This window comes from Podarcis vaucheri (genome assembly GCF_965113315.1).
Source record: "Podarcis vaucheri genome assembly, chromosome: 7".
Classification (NCBI taxonomy): Eukaryota; Metazoa; Chordata; class Lepidosauria; order Squamata; family Lacertidae; genus Podarcis; species Podarcis vaucheri.
This window is the reverse complement of record NC_138765.1, coordinates 82,853,899-82,874,502: the sequence shown is the minus strand read 5'-3', so window position 1 is coordinate 82,874,502 and position 20,604 is coordinate 82,853,899. Positions and strand designations below refer to the sequence as shown.

The window sequence follows — 20,604 nt, the reverse complement described above, 5'->3', positions numbered from 1 at the left end:
CCCGCTGGCAGCATCTCCAGCCAAGGCGGGGAGAGAATCCCTGTCTGAAACCTCTGAGAGCCAGCGTATTCTGCCAGTCAGTGTAGGCAACACTGAGCTAGATGGACTCAGCAACAGGCAGACTCCTATGCTTCCATTTAAAGGAGCCCTTTCTTCATGAGGACTAGGAACTTGCTTTGTTTTTAATTTTAAAAAGACCACAGCTCAGCCGTGGGGGGGGGGTCTCCTTTGCATGCAGAAGGTCCAGGGTTCAATCCCAAAGAAGGCCTAATCCAGTCCAGCCTCCTGTTCTGAAAGTGGACACAGTGGTATTCTGAACCATCACTACCTTAGAGGCAGAGCCGAGCTAGTAGGCATCGGGGATAGTGGACGGAGGCCTGCCCCTTCTCAATGGGTGGCGGAAAGAGGGCTTTACTCCCCAGGCCAGGTCTTTGGGGGCGAGGGGAAACGCCCCCTTCCCCTCCCCATCTCACCCCCGTCCCGTCCCGGGAAACTCCAGGCCAGCTTTGCCGGGAGGCTGGTGGAGCCAGAGATTTGGGGCGGTGCTGCTTTGGCAAGGGAGGGGAGGAGGAGGAGGAGGAGAGGCGGCCGGGAAGGAGGGGTCGGGGTGGGGGGAAAGAAAAAGTTTTGCTGGGACCGCCGCGGGCTCGCCCTTTCGCCCGGCGAGCGCTCTTGCAGGAGGAGAGCGCGCGAGAGGAGGCCGATGCGCGGACGGGGCATCTTTGGCGACATCACCCCCCAGCTGCAGCAGCAGCAGCGACCGCGCCGTCGAAGAAGCGAGGAAGGAGGAGAAGAAGGAAGGCTCGGTGCGCGCTCCCGGGCGCAGGCGGAGGAGGAGGAGGAGAACGACCCGAAGCTCTTGCTGCTCCGCGCGCTGCAAATGGGAGCCGGGAAGAGGGAGCGGAGGAGGTCGCTGGGCTCCCCCTCGACGGCGCGCCCCACCGGCGGCTGCTTCTGCTGGGCGCTGCTCCTGGCCGCCGCGCTCCTGGGCGTAAGTGGCGCTGGATGGTGGTGGTGGGGCGCTTGGCCAAAGCGGATCGGTCCTGGGCGTCGGGGAGATCGGAGGTTGGAGCGGGAGGGGGGGCGTCCGGAGATGCCTTCTCCTTTCTTCCTGCCCCCTTCCTTGCGCCTGGCTGGCTCCTGCCCCTCCCCGGCCGGCCCTGGGTGGGGTGCCCGCCTGCCTGCTCGCCTCCCGGGCGTCTAATTTTAAACGTGGGGCTGGGGAGGCTATTCATGGCGCGGCTGGCGTCGGCGGGCTGGCCCAGGCCCGGCTCGGCCGGCCACCGGGCTCCGCCACGTCCCCGGTGGAGTTTGGACCATGCCCGGCTGGAGGGCGCGCGGCGGCGGCTGCCAGGTGGAGAAATGCCGGCGTACCCGGGGCACTCTCCATCCTCCTCTTCTCCTGGCCCGGCTCTAAATTTAAATGCTGACGGGCTCCAGAGAGAGAGGCAGGGAGACCCGTAAAAATAGCAGTCTTAAAATAAAATGTAAAAGTGTTCGGAGCGGCAGAAACTTGGCCGCGCTCTTCGAGGGGCGAACATTGCGCCCGGATGGAGAGAGAGGGTGAAATTTGGAGAGGTGGGGAAGACCTGCCCACCTGTGGTGTCCCATTAGGGGGGATTTGCCCCCTAATGTGGGGTTCTGAGTGTTTCCACACCACTGGTACCCCCTCCCCAAACCACATTCCTTTAAGGGAGCCACGTCCAGCAAAATGGCGAGATCGCTGGGATCCAGTTTCTGCGCTCCGTGGGCGACTGAGTTTTGCTTCCTGGCGAGCGGAGAGACGAAAGGTGGCAGCCCGCTATGTGGTCTGTGGGCTTTTGAGCTGGGGCAGGGGTTTGAGGGGTCCGGCATTGGCGCTCCCTAGGCAGGTGTCTGATTGGAGGGGGGGGGTCCTTCAGCGGCAACCGACGGCTCCTGAATTCAGCGCGTGGTTGTGGGAAGAAGTTGCTTTCTGTTACCGAGTCAACGCCTTGATCCAACGCCTGTGTTGTCTGCACAGACTGGCAGAAACGGCTTAGTCCGGGTTTCAAATGTGGGGCATACCTGGAGGATGCTGTGTGGGGATTGATGCTGGAGCCTTATGGTGCTATAGGGGACTGCATAGACCCATTTAGACCCAGACCAGCAGCATTGATCCATTTAGACACTGACTGGCAGCAGCAGTGGCTCTCCCCAGGGTTTCAGGTAGGGGGAACAGCCCTGCCAGGAGATGGAGGAAACGTACAGGCCAGGGAGATGGTCCGCCACTGAGCTTGCCTCACTTCCTCATTTGGGGTTTTCACGTCAGGCACCAAGATATTAATTTGGCTTTCCCAGCCAACCACACACCCCTCTCCTGACTCTGCCCTCTCCTCTCGCTGTGCCAGATTCCGCACTGTTACTGCTTTTAGAAGATGCTCCATTCCGAAGCCATGAGCTTTTGCCTCCCATGTTTAACCACCCGCCCCTTGGCAGCCAGGCTGCACTGTCCCAGGAGCCTCAGTTCCCCCTTACTTCAGCCTCCCAGCAAGCCCAGTACATTTCCGAGCACAATTCCAAGTGTCGGTGCTGACCTTTAAGTGCGTCGGCCCAGTATATCTGAAGGAGCGTCTCCACCCCCATCGTTCAGCCTGGACACTCAGGTCCAGCGCTGAGGGCCTTCTGGTGGTTCCCTCCCCGCGAGAAGCAAGGTTACAGGGAACCAGGCAGAGGGCCTTCTCGGTGGTGGCACCCACCCTGTGGAACGCCTTCCCATCAGATGTCAAGAAAAGAAACAACTATCTGACATTTAGAAGACATCTGAAGGCAGCCCTGTTTAGGGAAGTTTTGAATGTTTGAAGTTTTATTCTGTTTTTAGTGTTCTGTTGGGAGCCGCCCAGAGTGGCTGGGGAAACCCATGCAGATGTGCGGTGTATAAATAATAAAATTATTATTATTATTATTACCCACCCTCTTGACCTGCTGCCTTCGCCATCAGGGGAGGGGGGTGACTGGCAGGCCAGCCCGCTCTCCCCATGCTAGCCAGCCTTCCTTTCCACCCACACAGCCAGACCTCCGCACTATGCGCTGCTAACAATGGCCTGCTTTGTGCATGGCTCTCCGAGGGTTATGGGAAGAAAGAAGGGGGGAGGCCCACCACCAGCCACTCCTCGCCCTGGCTGGGCCCTTTTCCTGGAGGGCACATTCCTCGAGGCCTCCCCGTGGTACGGCCACACCCTTGGCAGAAGGTGCTGCCGCGCCACTATGTGCTATGCACACAGCCTGCTGGTGTGCGAAGGAGGGGGGCCAGCTGGGGACAGGGGTTGGGGTGGGGGAGAATGTGCCATGGGGTTTGGGCCAAGTCGAGGGAAGTGGGGGCAGCTTGGCGTGCCGGGCAGGGCTGTGGCATTCGGAAAGCCCCCCGTTGGTTGCTTTGGAGCGATGGAAGGAGGAAGCTGCCTTGTACTGAGACAAGACAGCCGCTCCACCTGGTTCAGTAGTGCCTGCACTGGTTGGCAGCAGCTCTCCTTGGTTTAGGGCAACCCTGCCTGGAGACACCGGGGACCTTGCACATGCGAAGCAGGTCCTCTGCTGCTGTAAAACGAAACCAAGTTGCTAGTTCTCATGGTCGGATTTAACGAGAGGCTCAGGAAGCTGCCCTATAGTGAGCCAAAATGTTCCATCGCTGGCTGGCAGCAGCTCTCCAGGGTTTCAGACAAGGGGGCAGTAGAGAGATGCTGCTGGGGATTGAATTTGGGACCTTCTGTCTGCCAGGCAGGGGCTCTCAGTCTGAACTTCAGCCCTTCTCTCAAACACAGGAACGGACAAAGCCGCCTTATTCTGAGCCAGACTCTTCATCCCTCAGTATTGCCCACACTCTCCAGGGTTGCAGCGGCGATTCCAGCCTACTGTGAAAATTTGATATTCTAGTCCTCGTGGTTCTGCAAAAGGGCTGATTTAAATAAAAGCTGCCTTATTTGGAGTCAGACCATCGGCCCATCCCACTCAGTATTGTCTGCACTGACTGTTCATGGGATTTCTCTTCCCAGCACTACATGGATGTGTTGCCAGGGATTGAACCTGGGGCCCTCTGCATGCCAAACAGTTGTCCTACCACTGAGCTACATCTGTTCTCCAAAGGCCTGCCTTCTGTCTCCTCTTCTCCCACCCCCAGTTTTTAGGGGTGCCTGTCTGGGCTGGGGACTCTGGAGAGAAACAGCAGGTTGGGGGACACATGTCCTTTCCTTGGGGGGGGCAGTTTCCTCCTCCTTCCCCCAACCCCACCAGCCTGACCTCTTCCTGCACCCCACCCAACAGACACACATGCCCTGGCTTGCTTTTGATGGGGAACCTGGCTGGTTTGATTGTGGAATTTGCATGCGGGGGGGGGGAGGAATCCCTCATCCCAGGGTGGGATCCTGTTTGCGCTTCTGTGTGAAGTGGGGAAATGAAATACGAGGCATGGCGGAACTGTAAACAGCTCTCTAAATATAACCCATTTTTTTGCGCCTGGGTTGGTGAAGCTGGGAACGCCCTCTTTCCCCCCCCTCACCCCCCGGACTTTATTTGGGCCTTGTCTCACTGGCAGGCAATCTCTCAGAAGTGCTGCGGGAACCCAGAATTTGCAAAGGCGGTGATGGTGCGGTTTCTGGCTGCAGAGGTGGCTGCTTCGGAGGCATGCGCAAAGTGCCTTCTACCCCATAAACACCAGGAACAACTCTTGTTCTTGAATCTTGCTTGCTGGTTTCCCAAAGGCATTTGGTTGTCTGCTGTGAGAACAGGAGGCTGGACTAGGTGCGCCATTGGCCTGATCCTGCGGGCCTCTCTGATTAGAGCCAGGGATTGAAATCAGCTAGGCACATTTTGCACCTGGCTGTCGGCCACTTGCGACCAAGTGAAGGTGCCAGGGCTCCAGGATCGTGCCTGACATCTCTTGCGATCTGGAGCTGTGTGCCTGGGGATCCATAGATCTTGCCTGCTTTTCACATGCTAGCAACACACCCCGTAGAATTCTGTCTGTCATTTTTTTTTTTTTAATCTGCACAATCAGAACGAGATTCAGGGACCGAAATGTATTGGAAAATATGACTGGCCACCCAAAATAGCAAACTAGACAATTCGTTTTGGTGACTGTAACCCTGGTTTAGGAAGCCATTTGACACCTAGCTTATATATCGTGAGTTTCTAACACTGGGTAGCATACAGATTTCAGACTTGGTGTCTCTTTCTGCCCGAGGGGTGACTCCCCAAAGAATGGGGGAGCTAGATTGTTAGTACACTTATTTTTTGGCTGGGTGGGGGAGTTTGGGGTGGGTTAAAGATAGTCATGGAAGAAATGCTCCCAGGGTTGGGAAAAAGCTGTTCTCCAGAAACATAGGAAACCTCTTTATACTGAGTCAGACCTTTGGTCCATCAATCTCAGCATCTCCTACTCTGACTGGCAGCAGTGCCACAACATTTAGGCAGAGAGTCCCTCCCAGCTTTGCCCAGAGAGATCGCTGGGGATTTATTATTATTATTTATTTATTATCTTAGATCAGGGCTGGGGGAGATCTGAGCCCTTCGGATTCCCTTATACTATGAACTCGCATTGTCCCAGCCCATTGGTTGTGCTGGCTGCTGGGGGTTAGAGTCTAGCAACACCTGGAGGCCCGCAAACTTCCCATCCGTGAACTAGACCATCCCTTACCTTCACTGTCCACTAGCTACCACCATCACATCTCTGCCTTCTTTTAATGGTAAAAGGTAAAGGGACCCTGGCCATTAGGTCCAGTCGTGGCCGACTCTGGGGTTGCGGCGCTCATCTCGCTTTATTGGCCGAGGGAGCCGGCGTACAGCTTCCGGGTCATGTGGCCAGCATGACTAAGCCGCTTCTGGCGAACCAGAGCAGCGCACAGAAACGCCGTTTACCTTCCCACCGGAGCGGTACCTATTTATCTACTTGCACTTTGACGTGCTTTCGAACTGCTAGGTTGGCAGGAGCAGGGACCGAGCAACGGGAGCTCAAATCCCCCATCGTAGGGATTTGAACCGCCGACCTTCCGATCGGCAAGCCCTAGGCTCTGTGGTTTAACCCACAGCGCCACCCGCGTCCCTTCTTTTAATGGAGGGGCAGGTAAATTCTGGTCATAGCTGCACCCCATCCTTCCCTTAGCGGTCAAGGTTCCTGCTTCAGTCCCTCTGTCACTGGACCAGACAGGCCTTGTGTTCTTGAGCAAGAGGGTCAGTTTAGGATCGCTGACCGCTTACAGTGTGTCTCAGTTCTCGAGGGATCCTGGCTTTGCACTCTCGCGTGGCAGATTTAAAGCACATTGTGGACCGTAAGGATTCTTGATTTTAAAAAGAAACCAGCCCTCTCCTTTGTTAGGAGTGACAAACTTTTATCGCGCTAGCCAAAGGCATCCTCCTCCTTTGTTAGAAAGCACTTGTCTCCTTGCTTTCAGACATTCATTTGGTGCCAGCCATCATGGAATAAAGCCTGATCTGTCACCAGGTCAATTGGGGAGGTCTGCGCGGGTGGTGCTGTGGGTTAAACCACTGAGCCTAGTGCTTGCTGATCGGAAGGTCGGCGGTTTGAATCCCCGTGATGGGGTGAGCTCCCGTTGTTCAGTCCCTGCTTCTGCCAACCTAGCAGTTCGAAAGCACGTCAAAGTGCAAGTAGATAAATAGGTACCGCTCCAGCGGGAAGGTAAACGGCGTTTCTGTGCGCTGCTCTGGTTCGCCAGAAGCGGCTCAGTCATGCTGACCACATGACCCAGAAGCTGTACGCCAGCTCCCTCGGCCAATAAAGCGAGATGAGCCCCGCAACCCCAGAGTCGGTCATGACTGGACCTAATGGTCAGGGGTCTCTTTACCTAACTACCCATCCAGGATATTTAAGCACCTGTCTGATTGTTTAGCTTTCTTACTTTTCTTTTTTTTAAAAAAGAGAGATCTCAACCCATTTTCTTTACATGCGGAGATACAAAGGGGGGTGGATATTGAGGTTGTATTGTACACAATTAAATTTAATAGACTATCTGTCCTGGCTGTTGTGTGACTATTCCCCCACTCCTTTTGGCCCCCTCCCCTATTTCCAGCTCCAAGCCAACATCTCTCACCTTCCCTAGGTGAAGCTGATCCACCTGAGCTTCCCTGGAGGGATCCCCAAAGGATCCCCTGGAGAAGGAGGTTTGCTAGATGACTGTTAAAACACTTGTGGCTTTTCAGTTGAGAGAGCAGGATGGAGGCGCAGAAAATGATGGAGAAAGCGGGCGAGGAAAAGGGACTTCTCCCTCTCTCGTAACACACAATAACTCGGGGCTGCCCCATAAAGCTGAATGTTGGGAGATTCAGAACAAAGAAACGCCCTCTTCACGTAGCATATAGATGGACTATGGAACTCCCTCCCACAAGAGGCAGTGGCAGGCACCAACTTGGATGGCTTTAAAAGAGGTTTGGGCAAAGTCACAGAGGAGGAAGGCTCTCCAGGACTAGTAGCCAGGATGCCTATGACCTGCCTTTGCCACTAATAGTAATAATAATATATTTATACCCTGCCCATGTGGTTGGGTTGCCCAGCTGCTGTATTGTTTTCAACAGATCCACACTGAGCAGGACTTGGAAACCAAATAATAATAATAATAATAATAATAATAATAATAATAATAATAATAATGGTAGCAATAATTTTATTATTTATACCCCGCCCATCTGGCTGGGTCTCCCCAGCCACTCTGGGTGGCTCCCAACAGAATATTAAAAACAGAATCAAACATTAAAAACTTCCCTAATCAGGGCTGCCTTCAGATGTCTTCTAAAAGTCAGATAGTTGTTTATTTTCTTGGCATCTGAGGGGAGGGCGTTCGGCAGGGTGGGCGCCACCACTGAGAAGGCCCTCTGCCTAGTTCCCTGTAGCTTCACTTCTCACAGTGAGGGAACAACCAGAAGGCCCTCAGCGCTGGACCTCAGTGTCCGGGCAGAACGATGGGGGTGGAGACGTCCCTGAATATCAGTTGCTGGTAAAGTACAGGAGAGGAGAGGTCTCTTGTGCTCAGATCCTCCTTGCAGGGGCCTCAGGTTGTGATTCCAGGCTAGCTGGGCCCTCCATTCCCCTGATCCAGCGGCCAGGCTCTTCCGAGGGTGCGGCTTTCGAAGGGAATGGAGTGGGCTCACAGTTTTGAGGCAGGTCTGGTATGGCCTTCTTAGCGCATTCTTCAGGGAGGCTGTGTGTGTGTGTGTGGCTTCTCTGCCTTTCCTGGGTGTGTGCCACCCCTTGAAGGGGTTAAACCGCACCGCCCTTTCCTCCCCCCACCCCCTACCTCTGCGGAAGAGGGCAAAGGGCACCAGCAGGAATGTCTGATAAGCCAGGTGGGGGCTGCAGGCAGCAGCGCCCATCAAAGGCTCCCAGGCTCTGGTGGGAGGGAGGTGGCAGAGAGCAGATCAGGCTGGGGAGGGCCAGAGAAATGAGAGGCGGGTCTTCCGTCCTCAGGCATGCAGGCAGCTGGCAGGGCTGGCTAGCCAGCATCCCTGGCCTTGGAGGTATCAGGGCAATTTGTCCCCATGACTGCTGCTGGGTCACACAAGTGACCCACCTCGTCGGGCATCCCGTTCTCACACTGCCCGACCAGATGCCCATTCAATGGGAAGCCCTTGGAGCGGGACCTGAGCGCAGCAGCCGCTCTCCGTCCCTTCCTGCGGTTTCCAGAAACTGGGATTTGGAAGCATCTTTGCCTCCGACCGTCGAGGCAGAGCATGGCCAGTAGCCACTGACAGTGTTATTACTGCCTAATCCTAGACAGCATCTTAAAAAGCAGAGACATCACCTTGCCAACAAAGGTCCGTATAGTTAAAGCTATGGATTTCCTAGTAGTGATGTATGGAAGTGAGAGCTGGACCATAAAGAAGGCTGATCGCCGAAGAATTGATGCTTTTGAATTATGGTGCTGGAGGAGACTCTTGAGAGTCCCATGGGCTGCAAGAAGATCAGACCTCTCCATTCTGAAGGAAATCAGCCCTGAGTGCTCACTGGAAGGACAGGTCCTGAAGCTGAGGCTCCAATACTTTGGCCACGTCATGAGAAGAGAAAACTCCCTGGAAAAGACCCTGATGTTGGGAAAGATGGAGGGCACAAGGAGAAGGGGACGACAGAGAATGAGAAGCTACCAGGATGAGTTTGACCAAACTGCGGGAGGCAGTGGAAGACAGGAGTGCCTGGCATGCTCTGGTCCATGGGGTCATGAAGAGTCGGACACGCCTAAACGACTAAACAACAACAACAACAACAGTCCTCTTTTAAAGCCAGCTTGGTGGGCATCGCTGCCTCCAGTGGGAGGGAGTTCCGTAAGCACACAAGGAGAACCTGCTGGATCAAGCCCACCTGGTCAAGGCGGTGCCCCCTGAGTCTTCTCTGCTCAGGCAATCTCTCTTTCTCCCTCCCTCCCTCCATTCCCGGGGCCCCACCCTGCCATGACTTGCAGGGAGAATCCCTCAATCGCCTGCAAGCGTCTTGAGGGTATCCTGGCAGCGCCGGACGTAGGATCTCTCACCCGAACCCTCAGGGCGCAGGCAACATCTCTTGATGTCGACGGTCATGCTTGTGGCCTTTGTGTCTCCCCCCCCCCATCCCCTCCACCCCCAATCCTCTCCTTGCAGCAGCTGCTATTTTTGAGCCGGCCGTGACGGATAAATTAGGCACTGTTGCTTGGGAGAGGAATGTGCCCATTCCTGGTCCAAAGCCCAAGCAGGGAATAGCCATGGGTCTTTAAAAGCTATTCCAAGATGGGCCAAGGGGGTGGGGGGAAAGGAGGTGAAGGCCGGCAGCGGCCTGAGGGAAGTCGGCGAGCCTCTGAGCATGTGCAGAGTGTGCACCGCCTCCTGGGACGAGCTGCCTTTGCACGCTGACCTGATGTTCCTGCGTTTGTGCAGAGTGCAGACCCCGGTGGTTTGCCTTGGACACACCGGCCCCCTGATGCCCAAGAGGAGCCAGTTGCCCCCCTGCACAAGTTCATGTGCTCAAGGCGAATCGCACGTTCGAGGGGAGAATTGCTGTTGCACTTGGGTTCTGCTTTGTTGTTGTTTAGTCGTTTAGTTGTGTCCGACTCTTCGTGACCCCATGGACCAGAGCACGCCAGGCACTCCTGTCTTCCACTGCCTCCCGCAGTTTGGTCAGACTCATGTTTGTAGCTTCGAGAACACTGTCCAACCATCTCGTCCTCTATCGTCCCCTTCTCCTTGTGCCCTCCATCTTTCCCAGCATCAGGGTCTTTTCCAGGGAGTCTTCTCTTCCCATGAGGTGGCCAAAGTCTTAGAGCTTCAGGATCCGTCCTTCCAGTGAGCACTCAGGGCTGATTTCCTTCAGAATGGATAGGTTTGATCTTCTTGCAGTCCATGGGACTCTTAAGAGTCTCCTCCAGCACCATAATTCAAAAGCATCAATTCTTCAGCAATCAGCCTTCTTTATGGTCTAGCTCTCACTTCTCTACATCACTACAGGGAAAACCATAGCTTTAACTATACCGACCTTTTTGGCAAGGTGATGTTCTGCTTGCATAATAATAATAATAATAATAATAATAATAATAATAATATATTATTTATACCCCGCCCATCTGGCTGGGCTTCCCCAGCCACTCTGGGTGGCTTCCAACAGAACACTAAAATACAATAACCTATTAAACATTAAAAGCTTCCCTAAACAGGGCTGCCTTTAGATGTCTTCTAAAAGTTTGGTAGTTATTTTTCTCTTTGACATCTGGTGGGAGGGCGTTCCACTGGGCGGGTGCCACCACCGAGAAGGCCCTCTGCCTGGTTCCCTGTAATCTGGCTTCTCGCAGTGAGGGAACCGCCAGAAGGCCCTCGGTGCTGGACCTCAGTGTCCGGGCAGAACGATGGGGGTGGAGACACTCCTTCAGATACACTGGACCGAGGCCCAGCTTGGGGGGCTTTCCAAATGGGAGAACGGGATGTTGGACTCAATGGGCCCCCTTTGGCCTCATGCAACTGTAGGGTTCTTAGCACCGAGGTTCTTAGACAGGTTCCCTGGCAGTAAATATGAGCTTCACGAAAAGGTGGAGCTTCCGTGTCCAGAGGCAGTCTACCTCCAAATGCTGGTTGCTTTGCATGTACAGTATGCCAAATGCTTAGGTGCTTGGATGTTTGGATAAAACCTCCCTGTCCAGTTGCAGATACTCAGGTCCTGTTTGCAAGCTTTCCAAGTAGGACACCTGGTTGGCCACTGTGGGAAGAGGATGCTGGGCTGGACAGGCCCGGTTTGGCCTGATCCAGTGCCTGAGCTCTCCTAAGGTCTTTGTCCTGGCACTGGTAAGGTTTTGCACTCCCCTTCGCTAGAGGGTTTCAAGCAGAGTCTGGATGGCCATCTGTCATGGATGCTTTAGTCGAGATTCCTACATTGCAGGGGGTTGGGATAGATGACTCTTGGGGTCCCTTCCAGTTCTATGAGCTAGGCTGCTTTTCATCCTGGGGCCACCCTGCTTCCCTGCCCTAAGCCTTGTGAACATAAGAAGAGCCTACTGGATCAGACCGACCAGTTGTGGGAAATTTGCAAGCAGAATTTGAGCACAGGAGCCCTTTCCCCCGCCTGTGGTCTCCAGCAAGTGATATTTGGAAGCCTCCAACTGTAGAGGCAAACAGAGCATAGTCACCATAGCTAGTAGCCATTGATAGTCCTAACTGTGAATTTGTCTAATCCTCTTTTAAAGCCGTCCCTGTTGGTGGCCATCGCTGCCTCCTGTGGCAGGGAGTTCCACAGTTTAAAGGTACCGCCTGATTTTAGCTGTCCCAAATCTTCAAAAATTCATCTTCGTTGGATGTCCGCCATATTATAACTTTTCTCTATCCACTTTCTCCATTGCATACATAATTTTATAAACTACTGCATCGCCTTGCCTTTTCTCTGAACTTTCTTTGCCTTCCTTTCCTTCTCTCTGAACCTTCTTTGCCTTCTCTGCCTTTTCTCTGAACCTTCTTTGCCTTCCCTTCCTTTTCTCTGAACTTTCTTTGTCTCCCTTGCCTTTTCTCTGAACCTAAAAGTCCCAAACACCGAAACCGTTTCTCATAGAGGAGTCACCGCTTTCGCTGAGATTCCTGCCTTGCAGGGGGTTGGAATGGATGACCCTTAGGGGTCCCATTCCACAATTCTATGATTCCCCACCCCTGATCACTTGGGCTGCCCTTTTCTGAACTTCCTCCAACTCTGCAACACCCTTTGAGAGGGGAGGCGACCAACACAGTCCGCAGCGTTATTCCAAATCCCCATAGACTTGTAGGACAACGTCCTGCTATCGGGAGGTTTGTTCTCAGTTCCTTCCCCGCAGACATTCTGGTTGCCCTTCTGCCAACCTGTGGCCCAGACTGAGTGCTGCTTCCCACCTGCTCCTCCGTCCATCTTTCCGCCCCCGCCCCCCAGGGGCTGTGCTCATCTCTCCCTTTTCCCGTTCTGAGCAAACAAGGCAGATTAGGGCTTGTTTTGACTGGGGTCAGTGGGCACGATGCCCGCACGTTGGCATCTGGGTGCCAAGTTATGCACGCTCTGGGCTGGGCTGGCCCTTTGCCCAAGGGAGAGGAGGAGGACACGGCTGGGTTGGCATGGATGGGCATGATCGCAAACAGAGACACAATCGCCTCTTGGCAGCCGCGGAGCCAAGCGGGTGGCCCCGATTCTGGGCTGAGGGCATCCCGCTGCCTCACCCCTCTTGAACCTGGGTCGGCAGAGGGATTTGGGGGCCATTCGGGACAGGAAAAGGAAAAGCTCCGAAGGCCCCGCTGACGTGGGTCAGCCTTGGTGTGCAGGAAGCAAGGGGGGGTGGGACTCACTATAAATAACCTCCCCTCCCTTTCTCTGAGAGCTGGCAGTTGCTCTGCTCAGATCTCCTGGGCTGTCTGGGCCGTTCCCCAGCCTGGTGCCCACAAAGATGCTTTGGACTTCAACTCCCATCAGCCCCAGCTCTTTTGGACCACCCCCCCCCCCAGCCCTCATGCCCATGGATGTGAGTCAGGTGTTGCAGCCCCTGCTGCCTGGACGCAGGGCTCTGGCCCAAGAACATAGGGTGCTTTACTGCTGATCTGTGTGTTCCTCTAACAGCAAAGAAATATTCTAGTCCTCATGGTTCTCAAAAATGGGCTGATCGATTTGGAAGCAACCTTAGGCAGAGGCAGAGCACTGGACTGAACCTGGGACCTTCGGCATGCCAAGCAAGTGCTTTACTGCTGCATACCCTCCAACACTTCTCTGATGAAAATAGGGACGTCCTGTTCCATAACAACAACAACTTTAATAAAAAAAATCCTTCCAGTAGCACCTTAAAGACCAACTAAGTTAGTTCTTGGTATGAGCTTTCGTGTGCATGCACACTTCTTCAGATACACTGAAACAGAAGTTGCCAGATCCTTCTATATAGTGAGAAGAATCACAAAACAGAGAAACCAGTAGGAGAACACTTCAATCTCCCAGGACATTCTATACAAGATCTCAAAGTAGCTGTTTTACTACAAAGGAATTTCAGAAATAGACTGGAAAGAGAAGCTGCTGAATTGCAACTCATTACCAAACTTAAAACCATGGAGAGACCTGGTCTGAACAAAGACATTGGATTCTTATCTCATTATACATGACTAAGCCATTTTTCACCTTCTCACCCCTTGCCTTTTCCTGTAAGACCTATTGCAGTCGTCGTCAACAGGCTCATCTCAGCTATCTGCCAATCTCCCATTCCCACCACCCTTCTGAGTAATACCCCTCCCCACCTTCTCACTATATAGAAGGGTCCGGCAACTTCTGTTTCAGTGTATCTGAAGAAGTGTGCATGCACACGAAAGCTCATACCAAGAACTAACTTAGTTGGTCTTTAAGGTGCTACTGGAAGGGATTTTTTTATTTTGACTATGGCAGACCAACACGGCTACCTATCTGTAACAACAACAACTTTATTATTTATACCCTGTCCATCTGCATGGGTTGCCCAAGCCACTCTGAGCGGCTTCCAGCTAATAATAATAATAATAATAATAATAATAATAATAATAAACATTAAGCATGGAAAAAACTTCCATATAGAGGGCTGCCTTCAGATGTCTTCTTAAGCAGGTGTCAGCAAACTTTTTCAGCAGGGGGCTGGTCCACTGCCCCTCAGACCTTGTGAGGGGCCAGACTATATTTGGGGGGTGAACGAATTCCTATGCCTCACAAATAACCCAGAAATGCATTCTACTTATGTAAAAACACACTGATTCTCGGATCGTCCGCGGGCCAGATTTAGAAGGCGATTGGGCCAGATCCAGCCCCTGGGCCTTAGTTTGCCTACTCATGTTCTAAAGGTTATACAGTTATTTATTTATTTATTTATTTATTTATTTATTTATTATAATATTTTATTAGGTTTTGACAGTAGAAAAGTCTAGAAAACACAAAAGGCAAATGCAAAACAAATACAAAAACACAAAAATACAAAATACAAAAATACAAACATTAAACACAAAAAGAAGAAAAAACACATAAAAGAAAAACAAAATTTCTCTCTTTCTTAATCTCTCCACTTTAAATTAACTTATTTTCCTGACTTCCTCGCATCTCCCATTATTGTATCCCTTTTAAATTTAGTTCAGCAAGTTATACAGTTATTTCTCTCCTTGGCTCAGTTGTCGTATAGCTCTATACCCTCCAACTTTTCTTTGAAAATAGAGACCCTCCCCCCCAACATTTATCTGATGAAAATAGAGACATCACCCCAACTTTCTCTGATCAAAATAGGGGCGTCCTAAGGAAAAGTGGGGCATTCTGGGATCAATTTGGGAACTGGGATGGTTTCTTTAAATCCAGGACTGTTTCTGGAAAATAGGGACACTTGGAGGGTCTGTACTGCTGATCTGTTTTGTTCTAACAGCAATGAAACATTCTAGTCCTCACGGTTCTCTTTTTATATAAATTTTTATTAGTTTTTTACCATATCATTTTCAACAATACTTAAACACACTTTAACATCTTAGACAGTTTTTTTGACTTCCATCAATGACATCTGAAAATTTTCCAATCTATTCACTTAATATACATTTCTTACTTTCATTATTACATTTAAATCTCATAACTGACACCTCTATTCTTTTTCTACTTTGCAATATTCCATATATTTCTCCTTACAAAACTTCTTGTAGTCCTACTAATGTAACTTGTTGATTACAGTTGCTCTTCAAATACCGTAGTTCGGATATTTCCTCCAATCTTCTGTGAATCTCTGGTCCCGCAGGTTTCGAATCCTTCCTGTCATTTTATCTAATTCGGTGTGGTCCATTAATTTTGTCTGTCATTCTTCTTGAGTCCTCACGGTTCTCAACAAAAGGCAGAGATATTTGGAAGCTACCTTAGGCAGAGGCAGAGCTCTGAATTGAACAGGGCATCTTTTGCATTCAGGGCTCTACCCCCAAACTGTGGCTCGTGCCTGTTTTGCCGAAGCCATTTTGGGACCCTCTGTGAGTATTGTTTGTTCCTCCCAGGCAGGCCCCGGGCTACCTCCCCCTCCCCATTCACTCTGCCCGATCTGCTACTCCAAGGTTGACATGTAACATTAGCCATGCCTGTCCTAAAGGAAGCAGCGAGGCTGAAGTTACACTCCCACCCCCTTCTTCATAGGAAGCCTTTGCCACAGCCTCAACTTTCAATAACCTGCAGTTGCAGGTTGACTTCGGCGCTCGTGGAAAAGAGCAAACCTTTTGCAAAACAAAAAGAAAAAGATTTTGTTTTCTTAATAAGCAAGATAAGCCAGGGCTAAAGAGCATAAAGAAATCGTGTTGCAGAAGGTTGAAAACAGCATAAAGTTGGACATAATAATTGATCCCGGTGTTGCAAAACATTATAGCAAAATGCCCGTTTACTCATAAACCTGCAAATTCCCCCCCTTCCTTCTAGACAGGGGGGTGGGTGGGTGGGTGTATGTGTGTGTGAACTGAAATCGTCCTATCCAAAATGGCAAATATACTCAGCCCAGGTTGAGACAGTAGTGAGTATTTCTACAGTGGTACCTTGGGTTAAGTACTTAATTTAAGTACTTTAGCTAATGAGGCCTCCCGCTGCTGCCGCGCCGCCAGAGTAAGATTTCTGTTCTCATCCTGAAGCAAAGTTCTTAACCTGAAGCACTATTTCTGCGTTAGTGGAGTCTGTAACCTGAAGCGTATGTAACCTGGAGTGTATGTAACCCGAGGTACCACTGTATTTATCTCCTTCCCACTCATGCAGCTCCTGCGAATTAAAATGACCCTGATAAAATAATAAAGAGCTAAAAATATTTTGTTGATTCGGAAGAATCTTGTTTGGTTTTAAAATTCAAATGTGAGATTTATTTTGTAAAACGAATAAAAATCATTTCAGTTTTTTAAAAACAATACATATATATATATATAAAGAACAAATAGATTGAAAGGCAGGTGGTAAAAACAACACAACGCTGTTTAAAAGTCGTTTCCTGAAAAGCAGAGTCAGCCCCCAAAAGCCTGTTGGAGTAGAACAGTCTTGTTGGAAGGGCAGCAAGGAGGGAGCCAGCCTGGGAGCAGCCACCACCGAGAAGGCCCTGCCTCTACAGTATCTTGAGTGGGGGGCAGAGTTGCCAGGGGCTCAAACTTAGGGAGTGGGTGTCGTGGAGAGTCAGGAGCGTGGCCTGGAGAAAGTTGCCTGGGCCACAGGGAGAGAGAAATGTCCCTGTGGAACATTTTTGACAAAGCAAAGGTCCAGGAAAGACAAAAAAAACCATGATGAATCTGGCCCTCATCAGGGAGCTAACCCCTTGTAAAATTTCACAATCTTCTGAGGTAGGTTACTCTGTGGGTAAGTGGTGGATTCAAGGACACCTAGTGAGGTTCAACGCTGAGGAAGGCAGGAATTTGAACCCAGGCCTCTCCCAGGGTTTCCCAAACTTGGGTCTTCAGCTGTTTCCAGACGGCAACTCTCATCATAGAATCATAGAATCATAGAGTTGGAAGAGACCGCAAGGGCCATCGAGTCCAACCCCCTGCCAAGCAGGAAACACCATCAGAGCACTCCTGACATATGGTTGTCAAGCCTCTGCTTAAAGACCGCCAAAGTAGGAGACTCCACCACACTCATTGGCAGCAAATTCCACTGTCCAACAGCTCTTACTGTCAGGAAGTTCTTCCTAATGTTTAGGTGGAATCTTCTTTCTTGTAGTTTGGATCCATTGCTCCGTGTCCGCTTCTCTGGAGCAGCAGAAAACAACCTTTCTCCCTCCTCTATGTGACATCCTTTTATATATTTGAACATGGCTATCATATCACCCCTTAACCTCCTCTTCTCCAGGCTAAACATGCCCAGCTCCCTTAGCCGTTCCTCATAAGGCATCGTTTCCAGGCCTTTGACCATTTGGGTTGCCCTCCTCTGGACACGTTCCAGTTTGTCAGTGTCCTTCTTGAATTGTGGTGCCCAGAACTGGACACAGTACTCCAGGTGAGGTCTGACCAGAGCAGAATACAGTGGCATTATTACTTCCCTTGATCTAGATGCTATACTCCTATTGATGCAGCCCAGAATTGCATTGGCTTTTTTAGCTGCCGCGTCACACTGTTGGCTCATGTCAAGTTTGTGGTCAACCAAGACTCCTAGATCCTTTTCACATGTACTGCTCTCAAGCCAGGTGTCACCCATCTTGTATTTGTGCCTCTCATTTTTTTTGCCCAAGTGCAATACTTTACATTTCTCCCTGTTAAAATTCATCTTACAGATAGGTAGCCGTGTTGGTCTGCCATAGTCAAAATAAAAAAATTCCTTCCAGTAGCACCTTAAAGACCAACTAAGTTAGTTCTTGGTATGAGCTTTCGTGTGCATGCACACTTCTTCAGATCTGAAGAAGAAGATCTTCAGTATCTGAAGAAGTGTGCATGCACACGAAAGCGCATACCAAGAACTAACTTAGTTGGTCTTTAAGGTGCTACTGGAAGGAATTTTTTAAAAATTCATCTTGTTTGTTTTGGCCCAGTTTTCTAATCTGTCAAGGTCGTTTTGAAGTGTGATCCTGTCCTCTGGGGTGTTAGCCACCCCTCCCAGTTTGGTGTCATCTGCAAATTTGATCAGGATGCCCTTGAGTCTATCATCCAAGTCGTTGATAAAGATGTTGAATAAGACCGGGCCCAAGACAGAACCCTGTGGCACCCCACTAGTCACTCTTCTCCAGGATGAAGAGGAACCATTGATGAGCACCCTTTGGGTTCGGTCAGTCAGCCAGTTACAAATCCACTGAGTGGTAGCATAGTCAAGACCGCATTTTACCAGCTTCTTTACAAGAATATCATGGGGCACCTTGTCAAATGCCTTACTGAAATCAATTTGATTCCCTCCCCCTCTTTCTTTTTCCTTTCTCCTCCTGTGATGAGGCTGCATTTTAATGTTTTAACGTTGTATTTTAATCTTGTTTTTTTAAGTTGCATTTCAATCAACTTGTTTTTTATTGGTTGTTAGCCATCCTGAGCTTGGTCTTGGCTGGGGAGGGCGGGGTATAAATAAAATTGTATTATTACAATGTATTATTATTATTATTATTATTATTATTATTATTATTATTATCATCATCATCCCTAGCTAGCAAGACCAATGGTCAGGGATGATGGAAATTATAGTCCAAAAGCAGCTGGAGAATCAGAATCATAGAGTTGGAAGAGACCACAAGGGCCATCGAGTCCAACCCCCTGCCAAGCAGGAAACACCATCAGAGCACTCCTGACATATGGTTGTCAAGCCTCTGCTTAAAGACCTCCAAAGTAGGAGACTCCACCACACTCCTTGGCAGCAAATTCCACTGTCGAACAGCTCTTACTGTCAGGAAGTTCTTCCTAATGTTTAGGTGGAATCTTCTTTCTTGTAGTTTGGATCCATTGCTCCATGTCCGCTTCTCTGGAGCAGCAGAAAACAACCTTTCTCCCTGAAAAACACAGCCCTAGTCTAACCACCAGGCCATGGTGACCCCTCTTTCCAGCTCCTGGCTTATCGCTTCTGGGGAATCTGCGAAACTCCCAAGAGGGTCTGCCGCATTGCCTGCAGCCTTTCTTTGTGGCAGAGCGAACAGCCCCTGAGTTTGTGAGCAGCTCCTCACAGGAAGTCCAGCAGCAACAACTGCCTCTCCGCTTACGCAGAAAGCTCTCCAGCCAGTCTCATCTGGCCTGTGTTATCCCTGTGTCTTATGCAATGTGGGAAAACCATCTGGGAGGGAGGAAGAGTCATAGAGGCTTTTTGGACAGCTAGGCGCTGTCTTTGCGCTTAAGGGAAGTTGGCTGTGAGCCCGTTCCTTCCAAGGAGAGTCTGGGATTTGTGACGTGCCTCCCGCCATGCCGCTAGTCCTCATTGCCGAAACTCAGTGCATGTGTGTTTGTGCGCAAGCTTGTGCATTGAACCTTGCATTGTCCGCTGTCCTGGTTTTGGAGATGCCCGTTGGACTCACCCCCCCCCTATTGCCCACCCCACGACTGCTGTGCCTTAAGTGGATAATAACATCCCTTACATAAAGCTGCTCTGTGGCCACATCTGGAATAGCAAACGCCTTTCTGGTCGAAAGAAAAAAGAAAATGATATCATTGCGATGGAAAAGGGCAACCCGGATGGTTTGGGGCACAAGCGCAGAGGATGCCTGCCTCCCTGCAGATGTTGTGGGCCCTACCGGCCAGCATGCCAGTAGTCAGAGCTAGCCATCACTCCTAATTTCAGGATTGTGGGTTCGAGCCACACTGGGCAAAAGATTCCTATATTGCTCTTCCTCTTGATCAATGAAGGAAAACCAGGGATGATCAAGTATTTTTAAAAGGCTGGAGTAATTTTTTAAATTTACTTAAAAGACCACTGTAAATGGTTAAAATCATTGGCAGGGATGTAATGACACAAAGCAATGACAAACCTAGACAGCATCTTAAAAAGCAGAGACATCACCTTGCCAACAAAGGTCCGCATAGTTAAAGCTATGGTTTTCCCAGTAGTGATGTATGGAAGTGAGAGCTGGACCATAAAGAAGGCTGATCGCCGAAGAATTGATGCTTTTGAATTATGGTGCCGGAGGAGACTCTTGAGAGTCCCATGGACTGCAAGAAGATCAGACCTATCCATTCTGAAGGAAATCAGCCCTGAGTGCTCACTGGAAGGACAGATCCTGAAGCTGAGGCTCCAATACTTTGGCCACCTCATGAGAAGAGAAGACTCCCTGGAAAAGACCCTGATGTTGGGAAAGATGGAAGGCACAAGGAGAAGGGGACGGCAGAGAATGAGATGGTTGGACAGTGCTCTCGAAGCTACCAGCATGAGTTTGACCAAACTGCGCGAGGCAGTGGAAGACAGGAGTGCCTGGCGTGCTCTGGTCCATGCGGTCATGAAGAGTCGGACACGACTAAACGACTAAACAACAACATTGTCAAATTAACTACGGTAACTGTGGATAATGCAACAGATGGACAATGGTAAAAACTGCAGTAAATTTAATCTTAAGCATGGAACCCAGGGAGGGAAGGATTCCCGAAGGTTCAAAAGAACCTTTTATTTTAATGTTTGAAATGGTTAAAGTTGAAATGTATAAAATGGTGAAAAATCAATAAAAAAAGATTCCTGCTTTTGCAAGGGGGTTGGACTAGATGACCGACGAGGTCCCTTCCAAACTCGATACAATTCCA

The 20,604-nt window shown here is 50.5% G+C and overlaps 1 protein-coding gene across 18 annotated transcripts in view; it reads left to right on the top strand.

Annotated features, from left to right (window-relative positions):
• The first annotated feature begins 594 nt into the window (after nt 1-594).
• Nucleotides 595-20,604, top strand: part of HSPG2 (heparan sulfate proteoglycan 2) — a 212,890-nt gene continuing 192,880 nt past the window's right edge. For 11 of the 18 annotated variants that reach the window (XM_082229608.1, XM_082229623.1, XM_082229618.1 and 8 more), the window contains exon 1: nt 595-991. In XM_082229608.1, coding sequence (XP_082085734.1) covers nt 704-991 — 288 coding nt within the window. In that variant the 5' untranslated portion in view covers nt 595-703. The remainder of the gene's footprint in view (nt 992-20,604) is intronic. The other 7 variants (XM_082229613.1, XM_082229612.1, XM_082229611.1 and 4 more) reach the window with 1 other exon arrangement.